General features: G+C 44.0%; 1 protein-coding gene across 11 annotated transcripts in view; it reads right to left on the reverse strand.

Annotated features, from left to right (window-relative positions):
* sfxn5a (sideroflexin 5a) overlaps positions 1-24,927 on the reverse strand; it is a 66,173-nt gene that overhangs the window by 8,337 nt on the left and 32,909 nt on the right. For 4 of the 11 annotated variants that reach the window (XM_087278105.1, XM_087278108.1, XM_087278103.1 and 1 more), the window contains 3 exon segments: positions 20,151-20,266; positions 19,990-20,075; positions 8,946-9,063 (listed from right to left, as the gene is read on the reverse strand). In XM_087278105.1, coding sequence (XP_087134231.1) covers positions 8,946-9,063; positions 19,990-20,075; positions 20,151-20,266 — 320 coding nt within the window. 11 annotated transcript variants of the gene reach the window in all.

Consider the following 24,927-nt stretch of genomic DNA (forward strand, 5'->3'; position numbering starts at 1 on the left):
CACACACACACACACACACACACACACACACACACACACACACACACACACACACAGACACACACACACACACACAAACTACGGAAAAATTTAGCCTACCCAATTCACCTGTACCGCATGTCTTTGGACTGTGGGGGAAACCGAAGCACCCAGAGGAAACGCACGCGAACGCAGGGAGAACATGCAAACTCCACAGAAACGCCAACTGAGCCAATGTTCGAACCACCGACCTTCTTGCTGTGAGGCAACAGCACTACCTCCTGCGCCACTGCATCGCCACTGATTAATTCTTCATTACAAATTTTTTTTAAGTACTGCATCATTTACGAACCAGTTATTGAGAGAAGTTGCAGGTTTTTAAAGATTATTCAAAATGAGTAAGTAAATGATTAACAAACTATTCTAAATTAACATTTATATATCCTTTTATTCATACAAATGTTGTATTGTAATATATTGTTAAATTATTATATTTTTATTTTATCCAATTTTATGTTGTATTTTGACACTCCTGTTATTCAGCAATGTTTAAACTTTAGAGTAATTTTATTTTTTAGATAAGATTGCAAATATTAATGTTCATTTGATACTTTAATTGTAGTCATGAAAAATGAATAAGTGACAAAGTATGAAAGAACAATTATTAAGCACATTTTAATAGTGCTTATAAGTCAAGAATAAAGTATTTGTATGTGCAGTATTTGAAAACTGCTTACTTTTAATGTAGAGTTAAAGCTTAACAGGTAATGAATTCACTATTTGCTAATTCTTGACAGATTATTCATAGTGTGTAGTTATTCTAAAGTGTTACCGAACAGGGTAAAACAGTGTGTATCTGATGTGAATAAAGCACTTGGTCCAATTATGTTTACGAGAAATTATGCCTTCATGTTCTTCCTCAACACAAGCCATCGCATGCTGATCACATGACGTGCTAAAATGTTTTACCACATTGGATCGTATGCGTCAAAGGGTTCATGGAGGCAAGAAAAGCCCTCATTTCTTTATTTGTGCCCCAAAGAAGAATCAATTACATAATTACAAATTGAGGGTGAGTAAATGCACACAAACATAATTTTTTCCTTCTAATCTTCTACTTGAACAGAAAAACAACAAAAGCTAGCAAAAAAATAAATAATTGTAACGTAGCCTATACAGCGGTAATCGACAGTTTTGACTATATTAAGTTTTTATCTTTATTCTGAAATTACAATTATAAATTACTGCTGTGCAGACACCCACTTGAGAAAAAAAAAAAAAAGCACATGACAGCTTTCCTATTGTGAGCACACAGCATGTGAACAGGTTAAACAGGTTGCTTTATTTGAATTGATGTTTTGACACCTTAATAATTTATAAGTGAGTTTAGGGAACAAATCTTTCATATTTGATTATACAATGCATCCGGAAAGTATTTATGAAAGTATTCATAAAATTCTACACACAATACAACATAATGACAATGTGAAAAAAATATATATTTGTAAATTGTTGCAATTTTATTAAAAATAAAAAAACCTGACAAATCACATGTACATTAGTATTGACAGCCTTTGCCTTGAAGCTCTAAACTGAGCTTAGGTACATTCTGTTTGCACTGATCACTCTTGAGATGTTTCAACAGCTCAACTGGAGTTCACCTGTAGTATATTTAAATTTTAAATTTTAAATTTTCTGCTGTTCTGCAATAACACTTCCCAAACATTAGTTGGCAGTGAGGTGTTTATGTTCCTCACACCACACTTTTAAACAATTGCTCCATTGGGCTCTTGCGGCTCACGGCCCTGCCCAGACTCGTCAGTTCTACCAAGCTGACCAATCAGAGAGCTTGCGATTGTCACAGTTGTGGATTCATCTGCTCCTTATTTGAAGTGTCTGCGTTGTGTGACAGTTCATTATTATGATACGTGTTTCTAAGTATGTGTGCCTTTCTCTCTGTGTTTGTGTGGGTGTCGCGTGGCTGTCAGTGGGTGTTTGTTTTCATGTCATCAGCTGAGCGGTCACATGATCTTTGTTACCGGAACTGTTCCGTAGCGCCGCTCAGCTGATAATCAGCGCACTACAGGTGTAGCGCATTATTTTGTGCCTATAAAGGTTCAGCGTTCCTGTCTCACTTTGTCAGTTCGTTGTTTGCTCACGGTTCTTTGTGTTTTGTCAGGCTCCTCTCTTCGCTGGTGGTGAGTGGTCTGGTTGTATTCCATGTTGCAGTCTCTGATGCTTCCTGTTTCTTCCTGATGAATGTGTGATCCGCTCTGTTGATGAGTTACATGTGAGACATCCCGGTTTCTTCTATGACAAATGTTTTATCTGCTCTGTTGATGAGTATTATGAACATTTGATCAGTGCTGCCGAACCAGACCACCACTATAATTATTCACCTGTTCAGTGCCTCCAGCCACTCGTCAATTTCCAAAACTTTGTTTTGCTTGCAATTGGGTTCCTCATCTTTTATGACAGAACGAACTGACCAGATTTGAACCCAGCAAGTATGGAGGTTTCCAGCCAGACCATCCAAGCACTTTTTAATCAAATCATCGAGCTGTCTAATCAAGTTCAGCAACTCAGTTCGGGTCTCCAAGCCGGATCCACGTTGTCAGTGTCTCCAGTCAACCCATCACCCAGTCCTGTTTTTAATGAGAGTTCACAGACCTCCGAACCATGACTACCACCACCACAAAGTTATTCAGGTGAACCCCATTTATGCAGATCCAAGAGACTTCCCTGTTGTGTGTCTTTTAAAGCGTTTTCGGAGGAACTCCGGGTGGTTTTTGATCCAGCGACTTCGGGGAGAGAGGCAGCCAGACGACTCGCTGAGCTCAGTCAGGAGGAGCACTGTGTGGCGGAATATTCCATCGACTTTCGCACCCTGGCGGCCGAGTGCGGGTGGAACAGCGAAGCGCAGTGGTACATGTTCTTTCACGGACTGGCAGACCGTATTAAGGATGAGATCTACGTTTTGGAGCTTCCCAAGACACTGGACGGTCTCATTAACCTGGCCATAAGGGTGGACAATCGCCTTCAGCGCAGGAGTGCCCACAGAGAGCTTCGTTCGCAACGTTTGGCTTCACAGACCTGTTGTTCGGAGGCTACACTTCCTGTTCCAGAATCCGAGCCCAGACAAATGGGAGGATTTCGCCTCTCAGCGGAGGAGAAACGCCGCCGACGCACAAGTGGTTTGTGTATGTACTGTGGGGTTGCAGGGCATTTTGCAGCCTTATGCATTGTCAAGAACAATAATTCACCTACCGGTAAGCGTTTTTTGGTGGGAGAGATTATGACTGGAAAGGACTCTCCCAATACCACATCTCTACCCATTAAGTTGGGATTTAATTCAAGTTTTCATTCCTGTTATGCGCTCATTGATTCAGGAGCTGAAGGGAACTTTATTGACTCTGATTTAGTTAATGAGTTAAAAATTCCTTTCTCTCCTCTTTCCTCACCCATAGCAGTCCAAGGACTTAGCGGATTATCTCTTCCAACCATCACACACATCACGGCTCCTATTAGACTTGTCACTTCAGGAAATCATACTGAAAACATTTCTTTCTTTCTTACTAAATCTGTTAATAATCCTGTCATTTTGGGACATCCGTGGTTGGTCCTACACAAGCCCCACATTAACTGGGGTCACAGTGCAGTTTTTTCATGGAGTGAGAGCTGTCATAAGTCTCGTTTATTGTCTGCTTGTTCCACTGTTCCTTGTTCTGTGTTTCCGGAGGAGCAGGTGGATCTGTCAAACGTGAGTACCATGACCTGAAGAGAGTGTTCAGTAAGTCCCGGGCTGCTTCTCTACCTCCTCACCGTCCCTATGACTGTGCTATAGACTTATTGCCAGGTACGTCTCCGCCCAAGGGCAAGTTATATTCACTGTCTGTTCCAGAGAGGGAGGCCATGGAGAAATATATTTCTGATTCTCTAGCAGCCAAGATCATTCGCCCGTCTTCTTCACCGGCGGGGGCGGGATTTTTTTTGTGAAAAAGAAGGATGGTTCCCTTCGCCCATGCATTGACTATCGAGGGTTGAACAGCATCACGGTTAAGAATACTTACCCTTTGCCGTTGATGTTTTCAGCCTTCGACCGCCTGCAGGGGGCGAACTTTTTCACAAAGTTAGATCTCCGCAATGCTTATCATTTGGTTCGCATAAGACCCGGGGATGAGTGGAAAACAGTGTTTAATACCCCTAGAGGGCAATTTGAGCACTGCGTTCTGCCCTTCGGCCTTTCCAACGCTCCGGCTGTTTTCCAGGCACTCGTCAATGTAGTGTTGAGAGATATGATAGATCAGTTTATTTATGTCTACCTGGATGACATTCTGATTTTTTCTCACTCTCTCCAGGAACACGTTCAACACGTCAGGCGAGTGTTGCAGAGGCTGTTAGAGAATGGGCTTTATGTCAAGGCGGAGAAATGCGTTTTTCATGCACAGTCGGTTCAGTTCTTGGGACATATTGTGTCAGTCAAGGGGGTGCGCATGGATCCAGAGAAGATTCAGGCTGTGGTAGATTGGCCAACCCCAGATTCCCGTAAGGCCCTGCAGAGATTTCTGGGCTTTGCCAATTTTTACCGGCGTTTTATTTGCAATTTCAGCCAGCTTGCCGCACCTCTGACGTCCTTGACCTCCTCCAAGACGCCGTTCAGGTGGTCCAGTGCAGCTGAAGCTGCCTTTTCCAAACTAAAAGGCTGCTTCGTTTCAGCCCTGATCCTCATTGCCCCTGATCCTTCCCGGCAGTTTGTGGTGGAGGTCGATGCGTCTGAGGTTGGGGTTGGGGCCATTCTGTCCCAGCGCTCCTCCTCGGATGGCAAGATCCATCCTTGCGCGTATTTTTCTCATCGATTATCTCCTGCTGAAATAAATTACGACATTGGTAATCGAGAGTTGTTGGCCGTCAAACATGCTTTGGAGGAGTGGCGTCATTGGTTAGAGGGCTCAGGGGTGCCCTTTATCGTCTAGACCGATCATAAGAATCTTGAATATATTAGATCCGCTAAAAGATTAAACTCCAGGCAGGCTTGGTGGGCATTATTTTTCGGACAATTTAATTTTACGATCTCTTACAGACCAGGCTCCAAAAACATCAAACCTGACGAATTATCACGTCTTTTCGACCCGTTGGATCGCACGTCATCACCTGATCCTGTGCTTCCCCAGGGGATTGTTGTAGCGAACATTTCCTGGGAGATCGAGTCGAGGGTTCGCACAGCCCTGAATGGGGTAACGCCCCCGATCGGATGCCCACCGAGTCGGTTATTCGTGCCGGAGGAATTACGGTCCGACGTTGTCCGGTGGGGTCATTCCTCCAAGGTAGCTTGTCACCCAGGGGTAAGTCGCACGTTATTCGTTATCAAACAACGATTCTGGTGGCCAACTATGGCTTGTGATGTGCACGATTTTGTATTGGCTTGCTCTGTCTGTGCGGTTTCTAAGTCTTCCAATCGCCTACCTGCTGGGCTCCTTCAACCGCTGTCAGTACCTTCAAGACCATGGTCACACATCTCGCTAGATTTTGTTACGGGTCTTCCATCCTCTAACGGTTACACGGTAGTTTTGACCGTGGTGGACAGGTTCTCGAAGGCTGCTCATTTTATCTCTCTGCCCAAATTACCATCAGCCAGAGAGACAGCGGTTGCTGTCATTGATCATATCTTTCACATTCATGGCCTCCCGACGGACGTGGTTTCTGACAGGGGGCCTCAGTTTGTCTCTAGATTCTGGAGAGAATTCTGCCGTTTATTGGGGGCCACTGTTAGTCTTTCTTCTGGTTTTCATCCCCAGAGTAACGGCCAGACCGAGAGAGCCAATCAGGATCTTGAGCGCACTTTGCGATGTTTGGTCTCGCAGAATCCCTCCTCCTGGAGTCGGCAACTTTCGTGGGTGGAGTACGCACATAATTCGTTACCAGTGTCGTCCACGGGCCTTTCTCCGTTTCAGTGTAGTCTAGGTTACCAGCCACCAGTTTTTCCCAGTCTGGAATCCGAAGTCGCGGTTCCCTCTGTTCACGCCTTTGTCCAGAGGTGCCGTCGCACTTGGAACAGGGCCAGACAGACCCTCCTTCGAGTGGGGACGCGCACCAAGGCTTAAGCCGATTGCCACCGGTCTAAGCCTCCCGTTTACGTTGTCGGTCAAAAAGTGTGGCTTTCTTCTAAAAACATTCCTCTCCGCACCGTTTGCAATAAGTTAGCTCCTAAATTTATTGGCCCCTTTATTGTCACTAAAATCATTAGTCCAGTGGCAATCCGCCTCAAATTACCTCCAGCGTACAGGAGAATTCATCCCGTATTTCATGTATCCAAAGTAAAGCCCGTTTTTCATACGGCAATTAATCCGCACACACCAGTCTAACCAGGAGGCGTCCCTAGGGGAGAGGGTAATGTCACGGTTGTGGATTCATCTGCTCCTTATTTGAAGTGTCTGCGTTGTGTGACAGTTTATTATTATGATACGTGTTTCTAAGTATGTGTGCCTTTCTCGCTGTGTTTGTGTGGGTGTCGCGTGGCTGTCAGTGGGTGTTTGTTTTCATGTCATCAGCTGAGCGGTCACATGATCTTTGTTACCGGAACTGTTCCGTAGCGCCGCTCGGCTGATAATCAGCGCGCTACAGGTGTAGCGCATTTTTTGTGCCTATAAAGGTTCAGCGTTCCTGTCTCACTTTGTCATTTCGTTGTTTGCTCACGGTTCTTTGTGTTTTGTCAGGCTCCTCTCTTCGCTGGTGGTGAGTGGTCTGGTTGTATTCCATGTTGCAGTCTCTGATGCTTCCTGTTTCTTCCTGATGAATGTGTGATCCGCTCTGTTGATGAGTTACATCTGAGACATCCCGGTTTCTTCCATGACGAATGTTTTATCTGCTCTGTTGATGAGTATTATGAACATTTGATCAGTGCTGCCGAACCAGACCACCACTATAATTATTCACCTGTTCAGTGCCTCCAGCCACTCGTCAATTTCCTGTCTATTTGTGAGAACAATATTAAAAGACTTTGTTTTGCTTGCAATTGGGTTCCTCATCTTTTATGTAACGTGACAGCGATATGCGTCGTTGCAATGTGTAGTTAAATTTTTTGAGAGGTGTGCGTCAGCTATGCCGATTGCCAAGGTGTCGGGCTATGCATCAACGCTTAGGCTGCGCCGTAGCATACTCGTGCGTTTGATGCAGAAGTATAAATCAGCCTCAATCCTGTTGATGAGTGTTGCCTGGTTTTCTTCAAACGCAACGCCTGGCATTCACTCCAAAGAGGCTTTGGAGCATTGATGCATAGCCTGACACCGTGGCCGTTGGCGTCGCTGTCGCGCACCTCTCATAACAACGCGTATGGCAAGTTCTGTGATTGGTCAGCTTGGTAGCACTGACAGGTCTGGGCGGGGCAGAGAGCCGCAAGAGCCCGATGGAGCAATTGTTTACAAGTGTAGAGTCCCAAAAAAGAGCTCCGGATGTAAAGTTTTGTTATGTGTTTACCTCCTGGTTAAAGTTGTTGCAAGTCCGCCGGTTCCTGCCTTAAAATGAGCGAGTTTAAGCCACTTGTACTTTAAGGTAGCATTCAGAACAAACAAAACACCAGCGAAGAAACTTGACACAGAGGAACATAAACACCTCACTGCCAACTAGTGTTTGGGAAGTGTTATTGCAGAACAGCAGGCATTAGTGATCCCTACAATGAAGCATGGGGGTGGCAGCATCATGTGTGGGGATGTTTTTCAGCAGCAGGAACTGGAAGACTAGTCAGGATAGAGGGAAAGATAAATGTAGCAATATACAGACTTCCTAAATGAAATCCAGCTTCAGAGTGCTCTTGAACTCAAACTGGGGCGACAATTCATCTTCCAGCAAGACAATGACTTAAAGCACACCACTAAAATATCAATGGAGTGGCTTCACAACAACTCGATGAATGTCCTTGAGAGGCCCAGCCACAGCCCAGACCTAAATCCTATTGAACATCTCTGGAGAGAACTGAAAATGGCTATTGAGCAAAGGATGTGAATACTTATGTACATGTGATTTTTTTAGTTTTTTTATTTTTAATAAATTTGCATCAATTTCAAAAAATCTTTTTTTACTTTTTCATTATAGGGTATTGAGTGTAGAATTTTGAGGAAATACATGAATTTAATCCATTTTGGCTGTAACATAAAAAAAATGTGGAAAAAGTAAAGCACTTTGAATATTTTTCAGATGCACTGTATGATATCTTCAACTGTGTCCCAAAAATGAATAAACGTCCAATGGGACTGACAGATGACAGATATATAGTTTTAGGAGTTAAACACAACTAATCTCCTACTAGCAGGATAAACAACCCAAAATCGCATCGTATACAACATTTTGATTACGCTGTGTTTTTATTTTTATACTGACATTAAGATTCAGCTCCTTTTTTTTGGGCCACACCGAGCAAACCATTCACAGCCATCATTAAGTCATTAAAGACGTTTAAAATGTTTCATCAGATGAGAATCAAAAGCGTGCCACGTCTTTCTCTTGCCTCCAGCACTTTTTCACAGTCAAAACTGACACTTCAGCCATCATAAGAAGCTAAAACGAAGCCACGAGCACTGGTAAATATCCAAACCGGGGCCAAAACTCGCAATATTTTGCTCAGAAACAGATGGCAACGAGTGTGTGAGTGTGTGAGGCAGAATCTGAAACAGACATCCTGTGGGGTGTGAAAAGGGATGGGGAAGGGGTGGAGGAGGGACATGAGTGGAGTTTTTTGGGAGCGTTCGTCTGGAAGCCTCGCAAAAGTGTAAAGAGGGAGCGAGAGAGTGAGAGGAGAGGAGGAGGGGAGGGCTGGGAGAACCAAGAGAAGTAGTTGGCAGCACATATGTCTGCAGTTCAGTAACCATATGGATGAACAGCTTAATAAACACCATTTTAAACCATAACCGGCTCCGTGGCAGACAAAGAGAGAGGGGACGAAGGGAAAAGTGTGAGCGCAAGCGAGTGCTCACCTGACTGTTTTGGGGGAACAGGCTGATGGCAACAGGCAGCGCCAGGCCGAATGCACAGAGACACACCATGCTGTGAACCGGCAGTGTAACACGAGGACGTTTCTGCAGGAAAGGAAGCCTGACGTACACAAACACACACACACACACACACACACACACACACAAAAGCATAGGTAATTGGCAGATGAAAAAACATGCAGTTTTGGTTGATGAACAGTTTGAATGTGGAGGTAGTAGTGTATGTGGCTGACCCTCCCCCTATCTGCGTGCGTTTGTGTGTGTGTGCGTATGCGTGCATGTGTGCGTGCGTGCATGCGTGCGTGCGTGTGTGTGTGTGTTTAGGGGGGTTGTGGGATATCATGCACTGCAGGAGTCCTCAAGAGTCGTCCTGCTTTAATGAAGCCGGCGACTGCTTAATGATGACTTCATCAACACATACACATGATGAGCTTTAATTGGCCAGCAGAAACTCTCTCTCTCTCTCTCTCTCTCTGGTGCTTGTGTGCATGTTTGGGGGAGAGAAAAGGAACCGAGAGAAGGGATCAAAGTATGTTAAAGAGCTTTTATGGTGTCCATCAACCATTCAGCACACTCATCCGTCACTCTCCATGAGGAGAGGTTAAAGATGAACTCAAGTGATACACCCTAGTACAGGAAATAATGCACTTGTTTGACATCCAGTCTGCAAAGATGAATTCTTTTTTTTTTCTCAAAGTTTTAAGTAGCACAAGTACAGAGGATGCTTTACGAGTTTTTCTGCTTTAATATTTCACCTTGTTTCAAAGTGTTACTTTTCTTTGCAAGTGATTGTGACATTTACTCCCAGCTTTTGAGTGAAAATTGTTTCTACACCATTTTTCTTTTACTTAGGGCTGATGTAATGTCATACAAGCACTAGATGGCAAATATAATTTTACTGTAAAAAAAAAAATAGGTGACTTAACTGATTAAATGAATTTATTTGTAAACAAAGAAATAGTTAAAATCTTGAAATTATATAAATGAGGATATGAATTATTACAAATTAGTCTGAGAAATTTATTTACTAGTTTAGTTGTTTTTTTTTCTAATTTGTAAAATTCTACAAATAAAATATACAGATTTCCAAGATTAATTTCAAATTGGTATTGAATAGAAAACATAATCTAAATATAAAAAAGGCCTTTATAATTAAATCAAAAACTATAGTTATATACAAAGTATATAAGTCAGAATTATTAGCCCCCTATTTATTTTTATTTCCGCTACTTCTGCTTAACGGAGAGAAGATTTTTTTTTCAACACATTCATTTGTTTCTTTTCTTTTCGGCTTAATCCCTTTGTTAATCCGGGATCGCCACAGCGGAATGAACTGCCAACTTATCCAGTACATGTTTCACGCAGTGGATGCCCTTCCAGCTGCAACCCATCTCTGGGAAACACCCAAACTACTCAATTCACCTATAGCGCATGTCTTTGGACTGTAGGGAAAACCAGAGCACCAGAAGGAAACCCACGCGAACGCAGGAAGAACATGCCAACTCCACACAGAAACGCCAACTGACCCAGCCAAGGCTCGAACCAGCAACCTTCTAGCTGTGAGGCGACAACACTACCTACTGCGCCACTGCGTCACCTTTTCAACACATTTCAACACATTTCTACACATAATAGTTTTAATAACTCATTTTTAGTAACTGATTTATTTTATCTTTGCCATGATGATAGTACATAATATTTGACTAGATATTTTTCAAGACACTTTACAGCTTAAAGTGACACTTAAAGGCTTAATTAGGTTAACTAGGCAGGTTAGGGTAATTAGGCAAGTTATTGTATAACGATGGTTTGTTCTGTAGATTATGGAAAAATAAATAAAACTTAAGAGGCATATAATTTTGACCTTAAAATGGTTTAAAATAAATTAAAAACTGCTTTTATTCTAGCCAAAGTAAAACAAATAAGACTTTCTCCAGAATAAAAAATATTATCAACTGTATATATACAGACAGACAGACAGACAGACAGACAGATAGATATTTATTCATGATTTTATTCTACATGCCTGCCTAATAATGTCTAACCCCAAATAATTATAAATAAGCGAAGAAATTATTAAGTAAATTAGAAATTTATCGAGCTAACTTCAAAGTTAATGATTTCTTAATTGCAAGAGTTGTTTATTAAAATAGTGTGACCTATTCAACAGCATTTGAATACATGTAGCTTATCTTATTATAATATATTTTTATTCTCATTTTGTAAAATTTCAACCACCAAATAAGCACTGAATTCAACATAAAAGATAAGGTTTAAGCTAGCAAAGGTCATCCAAATGCAAAAATATTACTTGTAGTTGTATTTATAGTTTTACAGACAACAAAATTCATTTATTCATTCATTCAATCAATCATTTATTTTCTTTTTAGCTTAGTTCCTTTATTATCTGGGGTCGCCACAGCAGAATAAACAGCAACTTATCTAGCATATGTTTTACACAGCGAATGCCCTTCCAGTTGCACCCATGACTGGGAAACATCCATACACACTCGTTCACACACAAACACTACGGACAATTTAGCCTTGTCTGGGAAACCAGAGTACCCAAAGGAAACCCATGCAAACATGGGGAGAATATGCAAACTCCACACAAAAATGCCAACTGAACAAGCCGACAGTCAATTTTTGTGCTACCCACTGCACCACTGTGATGCTCTCAACAAAATTCTATATATATATTTTTTTACAATTTCTTAAATAAGCTAATTTATATAAAAATTATCTTTATAAATGGAAATTATGATTTCATAATGTACTTTTTTCTATTATGCTAAAACAAACAAACTTTTTTTAGCGATTAATTGGTTGTCTACAACTGACTTTCATTTGATGCACACTGTGCACTAAGAAACTTGGGTATAGAGAAACTGAAATCCTCTGATTTGAAATCTTTAACAAGCGACTGAATGTGGGGTAAAGCAGCTGCTTGTGGTTTTTGGGAAGCAGCAAGAGCGACGGGTGAAAGGTTTGAACAGCACACATCGATCACACACACTGCTCTCAGCGCTGTCATTAATCAAGGATCCCCTTCTTCTTGCAGCACTGACCCTCCTGCAGCCTCTGTTCCTGCTCCATTGAGAGCCAGTGAGGGTGAGCTGACAGGCAGCATAGCAGAGCACCACTCACCATTCACTGCTACTCACACACACACACACACACACACACACACACACACACACACACACACACACACACTGCTCTCTCTCACACACAGACTTACACACACTCACACACTCTCTTGCTCAAACGTTGTTCCTCTCTCATACACACACACACACACACACACACACACACACACACGCATGCACACACGCATGCACACACACACACACACACACACACACACACACACATCCGCGCACACACACGGTCTCTCTTTTACACACACATTCACATACACTGTCTCTTTCTCATACATTGTTTCTCTCTCACACACATACACACGCTCACATACACATACACATGCACATGCTATCTTTCTCTCACTCAGTCTCTCTCTGTCTAACACACACACACTCACATACAATGTCTCTCTCTTCTACACACAATTCTCTATTCTCTAATTACAAAAAAATCTATTATAAGCAAAGTAATACAAATAGACTGACACAAATTCTTTCTAAAACATAAGTAAAAGAAGATTTTGCTCATTCGTTGCACTCAAAAAAGCCTTCATAAAACTTATAGGGACATATATTTATAAAGGACATTACTAAAATAGTTAAGGTAAAAAGGAAAATTCCTGTAATGATTTAAATACTCTCATATCATTTCTTTCTTTTCGAGAACTTTTTCACCAAATTTGTTTAATCAAATTATTTTATTATTTAAGTCTTTCAGAAATATTTCTAATATGTTGATTTAAAGCTAGAAACAGTAAAACTGGCTTTGATGAAGAGGAAGTTCAAAAGAGCTTTTATATAATATTATTAGTTTTTGTACTTAACCCACACCGTGTATTTACTGTAGAAAGTAATGGATTATACAGTACAATGGTAACTAAGGGTTAAGGTTAGGTTCGGTGGAGGGTTTATTTATACTACTGTTGTGATGAGTCAGAAGGCATTGAATCCATTTGCAAGCTTTATTAAGAGCACACATACAAACAAACACAAAGGGGCAATCCAGGAGACAGAACGTGGGATAGGCAAAAGTTCAAAGGCAGGCAGATATCTTACTGGTCCGAATAACAGGCTGGAGATCAGGGGCAGGCAGATGTCTTTCGTAATCGTAGAACAAGCACAGGGTCAGAAACACAGATCAGTCCGAAGCAGGGAGTATGGAACGCTCAGAAATGACAGCCAGGCAAATCAAGACTTCGCAACGAACCGGAGCGTGAGTGTGGTATATATACACGAGAGCTGATGAGTTGCACCTGGACCGTAATCAGTGCCAGGTAGCAGGGCTTATGGGATTTTGAGTCCGTGAGTCGAATCAGAATTCTGGCGATGGTTCCCTCTGGTGGTGCACAAGAGGGTTGGCATCGCCCTCATTTACAACAGAACCCCCCTCCTGCGAGCGGCTCCTGAAGCGAGAAGGCACCTGACGCCGGGGTCTACCGCGCTGTCGGGGGGCTGGTTTCTCTGGGAACCTTTGATGAAACTCTTCCGTGAGAGTTGGGTCTAGAATATCTCTAGCATTCACCCAGGACCGTTCCTCTGGACCGTACCCTTCCCAGTCCACCAGATATTGGAGGGCGCCACCCCGACGTCGAGAGTCCAGCACTTCTCGAACGAGGTAAGCTTCCTCGCCCTCGATCATGACAGGTGGAGGGGTCCTGGTTTCCGATTCCTCCTCAACCGCCTCCTCTCGTGGACCACCAGCGGGTTTGAGTAATGACATGTGGAAAGTAGGAGAAATACGATAATGATTAGGCAAGGCTAAGCGAAAAGACACTGGAGTAATCTGGCGTACAATTTTGAATGGCCCTACATACCTGGGACTGAGTTTGCGGCAGGGCAATCTCAGACGAAGGTCTCGTGTCGACAACCACACCCACTGCCCCGGCTGATACGTGGGTCCCTGGCGTCGGTGACGGTTCGCCTGAATCTCTCTCCTCCTGACTGCCCTCATGAGATGTCTGTGAGCCTGGTTCCAGACATCCTCACTCCGCTGCAGCCAATCCGTGACAGCAGGTAACTCAGTGGGTTCTCCGGACCATGGAAACAGGGGTGGTTGGTAGCCAAGAATACATTTGAATGGCGTAATACCCGTGGCTGGCTTTATTAATGAATTTTGTGCATATTCTGCCCACATCAGGTAGCGACTCCAGTCGTGCTGTTGCTGATGACAGTAGGAACGTAGAAATCGAATGACTTCTTGATTCATACGTTCAGTTTGGCCGTTGGATTGAGGATGGTACCCTGAGGTGAGACTAACATTAATATTTAGATTTTTACAGAGAGCGGACCATACCCGGGAAGTGAATTGGGATCCCCTGTCTGAGACGATATCATCAGGTAAGCCAAACATTCGAAATACATGATTGCACAGGGCTTCTGCGGTTTCAAAGGCAGAGGGCAATTTGGGCAACGGTATTAGGCGACAAGCCTTGGAGAAACGATCAACCACCGTGAGAATGACTGTGTTGTTCTGGGAAACAGGGAGATCCGTAATGAAGTCCACCGCTATATGGGACCAGGGCCGTTGCGGAACCGGTAGCGGTTGTAACAGGCCAGCAGGGGTTTGGTGAGATGCCTTCGTGCTTTGGCAAATTTCACATTTCTGAACATAATTAATTACATCCTTCGTGAGGGACGGCCACCAGAAACGGGCTTTGACTAATTCCAAAGTTGCAGTGATGCCTGGATGCCCCGAACTGGGAGTGTCATGAATATGGGTCAGTAATCTGGTACGTATGTTATTGGGTACAAACATCAGGTGATTCGGACAGTCTACTGGAGGGTTGTTTTCTCGGTTGGCCTCTTGGATCTCGGTAAGTATGTCCCACTGTACTGGAGCCACTAGTAAGTTCGTAGGAATAATGGTTTCATCACTAATTGGGGTTTTTTCCTCTGATAGCCTGGATAGTGCATCTGCCTTACTATTTTTACTCCCTGGTCTATAGGTGACAATGAAGTCGAATCTGGTGAAGAACAAAGCCCAACGAGCTTGTCTGGGATTTAGACGTTTGGCTGAGCGAAGATATTCCAGATTCTTGTGGTCAGTTAATATGGTGAATTGCTGACTAGCCCCCTCCAGCCAGTGTCTCCATTCTTCCAGGGCTAATTTCATTGCCAGTAATTCGCGATTTCCCACATCATAGTTTCGTTCTGCGCTGGTCAATTTACGGGAGAAGAAGGCACATGGATACATTTTGGATGGTTGACCCTGACGTTGAGATAACACAGCACCGACTCCTGTGTTGGATGCATCCACTTCCACAATGAAAGGTAGGTCTGGGTTGGGATGACGGAGAATAGGAGCTGTGGTGAATTGAGTCTTCAAATCGTTAAATGCTTGGCGTGCTTCAGAGGACCAGGATAGTTTGTGGGAATTTCGTTTGGTCATGGCTGTTAATGGTGCGGCTATTGAACTAAAGCCTCTGATAAACCGTCTATAGAAGTTGGCAAAACCTAGAAATCGCTGCAACTCCTTGAGATTCTGGGGTAACGGCCATCGTTGAACTGCCTGTACCTTCGTATCATCCATGGTAATCCCTTCTGCACTGATGACGTATCCCAAAAAGGCGATCTGTGTCTGGTGAAATTCACACTTCTCTAATTTGGCGTACAGACGATGTTGAATCATGCGTTGCAACACCATACGTACATGTTCAACATGTTCCTTCATCGTGTTTGAATATATGAGGATGTCGTCGATGTAAATGATGACCCAGCGATCTAGCATATCCCGAAAGACATCGTTCATAAAAGATTGGAACACGGATGGACAGTTTGACAGGCCGAAGGGCATTACCGTGTACTCATAGTGCCCCCTAGTGGTGGAAAACGCGGTCTTCCACTCGTCACCAGCACGGATTCTGACCAGGTTATATGCACTGCGAAGATCAAGCTTGGTATAATATCTAGCCTTTCTTAATTGTTCCAGGGCAGGAGGTACGAGGGGTAATGGATAGCGGAATTTTACGGTGATTTCATTGAGCCCTCGGTAATCAATACAGGGACGTAAACTGCCATCTTTCTTCTTTACAAAGAAGAATCCAGCTGAAGCAGGAGATGTAGAAGGTCGGATGAAACCCTTGGCCAATTCCTCGTCGATATATTCAGACATTGCCTTGTGCTCAGGTTGTGACAGAGGGAATATTCGACCCGTTGGAGGACTTGAACCTGGAATTAACTCAATAGCACAATCACTTGGTCGATGTGGGGGAAGTTGAGTAGCTTTTTGTTTGCTAAAAGCTTCATGTAAGTCATGGTACTCAATGGGGATTAATTCATCAACGAGTTCAGGTAACACATTGGTGGTTCGTAATGGAATTTTGTGAATGGGCTGGATGCACTGTTTCATGCATGACTCACTCCACTGCAATATCTGTCCGTCCCTCCAGGAGATATGAGGATCATGTCGCCTTAACCAGGGCAGTCCCAACACCAGTGGATGATTAACTGAATCAATAATGTAGAATTGCATTTCTTCAATGTGTAGAACACCAACTTGTAACTGTAGCTTATTCGTAATCATACGGATGCGTCCTTCACCCACAGGACGACCGTCTAGTGCTTCCACTGCAAGACAGGAATCATATGAGCTGAGAGATAGTTCGTGACATAAAGCAAATTTCTTAGATATAAAGTTTCCGGCAGATCCAGAGTCGACAAGAGCCGTAGTATTAATCACTCTTTTATCAAATTTAATAATCACAGGAATCAGTACACTGAAAAGTGCAGGAACATGGGAAGGACTCACCGATTGAACTGGTGTTTGAGGTTGTACGCTGCAGGTGGATTTCCTGTGCCCTGATTGACCGCAGTACAGGCATAGATGATTTTGCAATCGATGCATTCTTTCTTCATGGGTGAGACGGGTGAAACCCAGTTGCATGGGTTCATCAGGGGGCGTGTCACTTGAAACATGGAGCTGTGTGCGAGGATTTCTACGGCTGCGGATCAGATGATCAAGACGGATGGTAAGTTCAATGAGTTCGTTCAATTTCTTTCCTTCGTCACGGCAAGCCAATTCAGATTGTAGATTGGTATTCAGACCCCGTCTGAATAGTGTCTTCAGTGTATCCTCAACCCAGTTAGTTTGAGCGGCGAGAGTGCGAAATGACAGGGCGTATTCTGCAGCTGTGTTACGCCCCTGTGTAAGAGAAAGTAACTGCTCACCGGGGCTTCTCCCATCTGCTGGGTGCTCGAACACTTCCCGAAATTGCTTGAGAAAAGTTTCAAATGAGGGATAGTTACATTCCTCCTCCTTCCATATCGCTGTAGCCCATTCCAGCGCTTTCCCCGTTAACAGGTTGCATACAAAAGCCACCCGACTAGAATCAGTGGGATATAATGCAGGTTGTTGGTTAACAAATAGTTTGCATTGCAATAAGAAGCCTTTGCAGCGAGAAGGTGACCCATCAAACTTATCAGGAAAAGCTAATCGGGGACTTACGGTAGCCGGAGCATTGGAGACATGCGTTGGTTGAGAAACTGTCATGGTAGCAGGCGGGGTAACTGCAGGATTCGGATGACGGAGTTGCTGCATAGCTCTCACCAGTTCCTCCGTGAGAGAAGTTAGATGGGTGAGTTGTTGATGATGGGTGGCTAACTGAGTGGCTTGAGCGGAAAGTTCAGTCGAGACTTGTGCTAAAGCTGCTGGATTCTGTAGTGGCGAAGTCTTCTGTTGTGATGAGTCAGAAGGCATTGAATCCATTTGCAAGCTTTATTAAGAGCACACATACAAACAAACACAAAGGGGCAATCCAGGAGACAGAACGTGGGATAGGCAAAAGTTCAAAGGCAGGCAGATATCTTACTGGTCCGAATAACAGGCTGGAGATCAGGGGCAGGCAGATGTCTTTCGTAATCGTAGAACAAGCACAGGGTCAGAAACACAGATCAGTCCGAAGCAGGGAGTATGGAACGCTCAGAAATGACAGCCAGGCAAATCAAGACTTCGCAACGAACCGGAGCGTGAGTGTGGTATATATACACGAGAGCTGATGAGTTGCACCTGGACCGTAATCAGTGCCAGGTAGCAGGGCTTATGGGATTTTGAGTCCGTGAGTCGAATCAGAATTCTGGCGATGGTTCCCTCTGGTGGTGCACAAGAGGGTTGGCATCGCCCTCATTTACAACAACTACCTTGTTCTTACCCAGTTTTTGTAATAACCAGCCTGGGGTGCGTTTCCAAAAATTTTGTTAGCCAACTAAGGTCGCAAGTTCCATCGTTACATAGTTTGTTGATTTGGTGTTTCCCAAATCCATCGTTCCAATGAACATTTACAAACTGCATGGAAACTTGGAAGCTTGTAACTACACCTCTAGAGCTGTAGTTAGAAGCATGGATCCTGGTTGTGTTCTATTCTCAGTTATCCCCCCTATGCCCTATTAATTTAGAACATTCTAACATTTAAACTTGGAATGGTCAAAAAAAAAAAAAAAAACATTAAGGATATCTCTCACATGTTATTTGCTTTTTAAGTATTTTTACAGTTCAGTTTTAGCGATCTTCATATTGACAATTGCGTTACCTTCATAGTGCACTTTAAAAATATTTATGCCATTTTAAACACAGCCATGGCTCTTGAGGAATGCTAGAGGTGACCTACTATTAAAAAGTAATGCTTTTAATTTATAGTAGGCTATTTATTTAGAAATGTAGTCTACTGATATGTTGGTTAGAACATTTCTGCAGCGGTTTTAATGTGTCAAAGTTGTACAAGTAGTAAAAATACTACTACTACTAATAATAATAATAATTTGTATTATTAAGTAGGATTTTTTACATTCATGTTTTTTTATCAAAACTATATTGGATTTAAAAAAATTAATAAATGTGTTTATGAGTAAAACAATAAGATTTGCACAAAAGTTGTGCTTTTTTCTCTAAAGAAGTTGTTACCCTGCCCAGTTTATAACTAACGTGGTTCAAATGATGGATCTGAGACAAAGCATCTAACTCAAACGATGCACCATACGATGATAGTTCAGCCACAATGTTTGGAAAAGCACCCCAGATCTCACAAGGAAACATAAATATTTAACTTTTGTCAGTTTAATGAGGTCAGTCATACGAAGTGTAGGATTTTAAAAAGGAGGCATGCCACTCAATCCTACCACTAAACCCAGCCGTCATTGGGGATGAGCAAATCGCACTAAATTGTACAAATGAGATACGGATTAGCCACTAAATCATTTTTTTTAACAATACAGTTCAAATGTATCACTTCTGCTCCTTGCTAAATAAAACATTAATTTATATATTTTTGCTCTCTTTTCAAGCTACTTATTTAAAATGAACTAAAACAACCCAATTCTTGGGGTTTTTGGGGGACAACTTAATTGTTTTATGTTCAATCCACTTAAATTTGTAAAAACTAATGAGTTAACATAATTCCTTCGTTTTGCGCCAACACAAATCAATTGTGTTAAACCCAGTGTTTTATTTAAGGTGAGATACACTGGAAAATTGTGGGTTCCACACAACTGCATCATATTGTCCCTACACAAATTGTTTAAGTTAACTTAACTGCTTTTATAAAATTAACTGGACTGAACATATAACAATTATGTTGTCCCTCCCATAAAAACTTAAGAACGGTGTTGTTTAAACTCATTTAAAATAGGTACTTTGCAGCAAAAGTCATTTTTTAGTGTATGCAGCTTTAGAACCTTCACAAAAATGGCACCGAAATAAGGTTATGCAAATGATGAAGGAATTTTCATTTTTTAGCATTCTATTCCTTTAAACACATGCACAAGCTGTGAAATACAAATATACCCTGACATATGGCATGTATGGGTGTGCGAGTTCTGAGGTAAACTGTGTGACTGCGCAGCAAAAAATAACTGAAATCTGAAATGTCGAATTCACAATTCATTGCTCTGACCTCTCCAGCAGTGACATCACTAATGGCGGCAGCAGGAGAACAGGCATGGGCAGCACCACACGGGTCAGGGACGTCTCTATCAAAGCCTGAACAAAAATATATTTATCAGATTACAACGCATAATAGGATTTCATAATAAATGCAAAGGTATCCATACTCACATGTCGAGCGGCCAGTTTTGAGGTGCCTACCACATTGCCTTTGTCATCTAGTACACTGATGCCTTCTGACAGCTCAGTGTGGCGCATCAGTAGAACATTACACACGTTGGCACTCGCTAAATGAAGTTAAAACTGCAGTTAGAAACAGGGAATACTGTCTAAGAGGTTATTTTTAATTGAATAATTATAAAAATAAATTAAATACTATGGAAATGTAAAGGCTTGGGCTGCACAATAAATCCTTTCAGCATCAGCATCACAATGTGTACATCCACAATATTCACAACACAAGTGGTGCAATGCAAATCGAGATTAAGAGCCCTATCATACACCCGGCGCAATAACACGCAAGATTTAATAAGAAATAAGAAGGTTTGCTGCTATTTTCAGAAAGCCAATTGTCTGAAAGAGTATGTAACGGGCCAATGAAATGCCAATGAATTGGCAGCGTAAGCTTGCGCTCCTGGAACTTATTGCCAATTATCTCCGCATATAAGCACAGGTGGAGCAAGCACACGCTATCCTGTTAAGCTGAAGAGACTGAACTAACAGCTAAGGAACAGTCATTATGGCGATGCTAAATAGCAATTGGGTTACTTTAGTAACCAGAGCGTTCTCCTTCGGATGGGAAACTCCAATGCTATTAGTGGATTTGAACTATAAATCCACGAATGGGAGAAAGTATGGAAAACGCCATAATGACTGCACCTTACCTATGCCTTACGGATTGCCAAGCAAGCGTGAGCGCTCCTGCATCAAGAGAGGCGCAGTTCTCCAACGTGGTCCCTGGCCCTTACTTATCCCACTTCAACAGAAGTTCTACGGATTTAGATATATTTTTTGGGAAGTCGCAAGCATCTAGATAACTCTAGGAATAATAGTATGTTGTATGTCGGGAAGTCGTGCAGTCCCGATAAGGAGGACACTGCGGAGGCCAACTGCACCCAAATGGGGAAGATATGTTGGCAAAAAAAATACATATGGACTAGCCCTGAAAGGGGGAGTACGCATATAATAGGATGGGTAGCGGAGAGGGAAGACACGGGTCCGCCCGTGAGGGGGGACTGCACCGTGGCTGAATAAGCATATGGGATCGCCTAGTGGGGATCACGCATAGCGGGCACCTATACCCAAAACGCGGGCTGACCAGCGGGCAGACCTACAACGTAGTGGGCCAGCAAGTGACTCCTCCGCTAAGTCAGTGCTGGGGGCCTTGGAGGAATCTGCAGGGCTCACCTGACAGGGAACTTTACTGACAGATAAAAAGGTGCACGTATCTCCGTGTTAGGGAGAATGGCGCAGCAGGCGTGTTTCAACACCTAACGGAATTGTTTCCTCAGTCACCAAGGGTTACCTAATACCCTTGAGGAAACCGGCTGTGCAAATGTATTAGGTGTCGCCCAGCCCGCAGCTCTACAGATGTCTGTTAGAAAGGCGCCGGGTGCACGCGCCCAAGAGGATGCGAAGCTCCGAGTGGAGTGCGCACACACTCTCGGGGGACACGGCTCACCTTAGCTTTGATAAGCGAGAGAGATGGCATGCACTAACCAGTGGGCCAACTCTGTTTCGATTCGGCACTTCCCTGCTGCCGACCGCATAAAAGACAAAGAGCTGCTCAGATGATCTAAGCTCTGAGTGCGGTCCAGATAATACGCAAAGCACGAACTGGATAAGTAAGGCTGTGACTGCCTCCTCCGGGGGCAGCGCTTGCAGGCTCACTACCTGGTATTAAACCGGAGTAGTAGGAACCTTGGCACATATCCCAGGCGGGGTCTCAGGAATGTGAGAGTAAGCCAGCCCGAATTACAGGCACGAGTCACTGACCGAAAAATGCCTCCAGGTCCCCGACCCTCTAATCGATATCAACGCGACCAGCAGAGCTGTCATCAGGGACAGAAATCTTAAAGATACTGAGTTGAGGATCGAAGGGATCTGACGCAGGCTCGTGTGAATGAGGGCGAGATCCTAAGAGGGCATGAGAAGGGGGCAGGGTGGATTAATTTGCCTAGTGCCTCTGAGGGACCGGATGATGAAGTTATGCGTTCCTACGGTGCTGCCAGTCACCGCACCATGAGAGCGGAGATGGCAGCCACGTAACCTTAAGTGTGGAGGGCGACAGCCTGCTCTCCAACTTCTCTTGGTGTAAGAAAGCACAATGCTGATCTGGCTAATTTCGGGGGTCTTCTCAGCGAGAGATGCACCATTCAGTGAATAGACTCCACTTCAGGGCATAGGCGCGCTCGAGGGGGGGGGCTCTAGCCCAAGTGACGTATTAACCACCGCAATCGGTAGGTTACCTAAGTCTTCCTCGCGTCTAAGGACCACCCGTGGAGGTTCCAAAGATCGGGGCGACGGTGCCAGATGGTGCCTGTCCCTGAGAGAGTAGGTGCTCTCTCAAAGGGATCTGCCAGGGGAGGGCCATCGCGAGGAGGAAGAGCTCAGACATCCAGGTCCGGTTGGGCCAGAGGGGCGCAATCAGCAACCTGTTCCTCGTCCCCCCCCTGACCTTGCACAGTAACTGCGCGAGCAGGCTCACTGGGGAAAACTCGTATTGCGCATGCCCCGAGGCCAGCTGAGAGCCAGTGCATCCGTGCCGAGAGAGCCCTCGGTCAGGGAAAAGAACAACTGGCAATGAGCGTTCTCGGGGGATGCAAACAGAACAATCTGGGCTCCCCCGAATCGCGCCCATTTCAGCTGAACAGACTCGGGGTGGAGTCTCCATTTACCAGGACGTAAAGGCTGCCGTTAGAGCACATCAGCTGCACGGTTAAGCTTGCCTGAAATGTAAATGGCGCGCAGCGATTTCAGCCGCGGATGACTCCAGAGGAGCAGACGGCGGGCGAGCTGAGACATGCGGCGAGAGCGAACACAGCGCAGTACAGAGACTCGGTGTGCGCGCACGTGCCATGCGCATCTGGGGACTCGATCGTAAGCCAGTGCTGGAGTGGTCTCATATGTAGTAATCTGAGAGGCGTGAAGCGGCTGCGGATGAAATAATTTCAGTGGGACCACTATTTTGCTGTCTCTCAGACAGTTCAGCATCAGCTGAGCGCGCTCTCCGGAGAGGCACGCTGAGAAAAGAGATCCTCTGGGCGAGTTTGCGCTTTTCTCGGTTGACCTGAAACCCCAACAGGTGGAGGTGCGGGAGCACCTTGTCTCTGTGCATAATCAATTGCTCCGAGAGTGGGCTAAAATCAGCCAGTGGTTGAGTATGATTGAGTATGCGGATGCCCACGAGCCGAAGGGGCGCTAAGGCATCCTCCGCGAGCTTGGTGAGGACCCGCGGAGACAGAGAGAGCTCGAAGGGGAGAACTGCGCAAACCGCAGAACTGGTGGTGGCGGAGAAGAGTGGAGACATGGAAATACGCGTCCTTCAAGTCTATTGCTGCAAACCAATCCAGAGGACGAACGCACCGGAGGATGCGCTTCTACGTGAGCATTCTGAACGGCAGCTTGTGCAGCAATCTCCTATCACAAGACAGGGGCAGACAGGGGGCTGACCCTGGTGAATACACACCCATGAACTTCTGAAGCCGTTTCGCAAAGTGAATCGCATAGCTGAGTCTGATTGTGCGTATAAGCCACTGAGGCTTCATTAGCATGTCATTGGCCCGTTACATACTCTTTTAGACAATTGGCTTTCTGAAACGAAATCTCCCATTCGTGGATTCATAGTTCAAATCCACTAATAGCATTGGAGTTCCCCATTCGAAGGGGAGCTATATTTTTCTGTCCTTAAAATAGCAAAAATGGATTCAGGTAAACACTTAATGCTTTTGCGCCATGCACTTTAGACTTTGCACCTGGAGGGTCACGAAACACCAAAACACATTTTTTGAGCTGTTGACAGTCGTATACGTGTCCCACACTGCTATAAACACTATTAGGACACCTACATTTCACTAAAAAGTGTAAATTGGTTGTTTTTGCGTTATTTCAAGCAAATTCGTACTTCCGGTTTGAAACGAATTTTTGAAGCTGCGTCACGGTCATGACATAATAGCGTTGTATTCCAGCGTGCAGACTGGGCATCTGTGCCAGAGTGTGTCTTATTACGTCTTACAGTTTGATGCATTAATGCATGAGTAAGGCTTGGTTCAAACCAATCAGCGCGCTCTATTGTGCAACTTCATTAATATTCATTACTGTCACAGTGTTTAGACGACACTCACACCACATTGTATTGGCAAAACAAGAGTGAATTGTTGCTTTTATAGTTTGCTGCAGTAAAGTTTCGTTTTCATTTTCTCTCTGTGAGAGCTCAGACTCACGTGTGGATTTACAGTGTACGCGACGCTCGACATCAATAACTTACGTGTCTAAGGAGGATTATTGTTTACCTAAGAGCTGTTCTCATCTGCAAGTGCTGAGATCCGGATTCTCTTGTAGTATTCTCTTAATAAAGACGCGGCTCTAGTTGCTGGTGATTGTCCTGTCTCTACAGATTTGGTAAGTGAGCAACCAGTGCTCTTTGTTTATTCAGTTTGTTCGTATCGAACTAAGTTAACCATTGCACAGAGTGTAAACATGTTAGCACCACAACCAAACTTAAACCTTGTGTAGGGTTTTCACCGCATTTAGTGACCTGAATAACACACGCAGCTTTCTGACGCTACCTGCCATGTGCATCTAAGTTTCCAGGAAACGTGGAGGTTTTTTTTCTCTCATTCGCCATGCGGTATTAAAACATTGCATGAAAAATACACGCTTAGAGCAGTTCCTCGAATCAAATATCTCGTTTGTCGCGAGGGGCATGAATGAATTCCCTGAATGAAAG

Source organism: Danio rerio, chromosome 13, assembly GCF_052040795.2.
Source record: "Danio rerio strain M-AB ecotype USA chromosome 13, GRCz13ab, whole genome shotgun sequence".
NCBI lineage: Eukaryota > Metazoa > Chordata > Actinopteri > Cypriniformes > Danionidae > Danio > Danio rerio.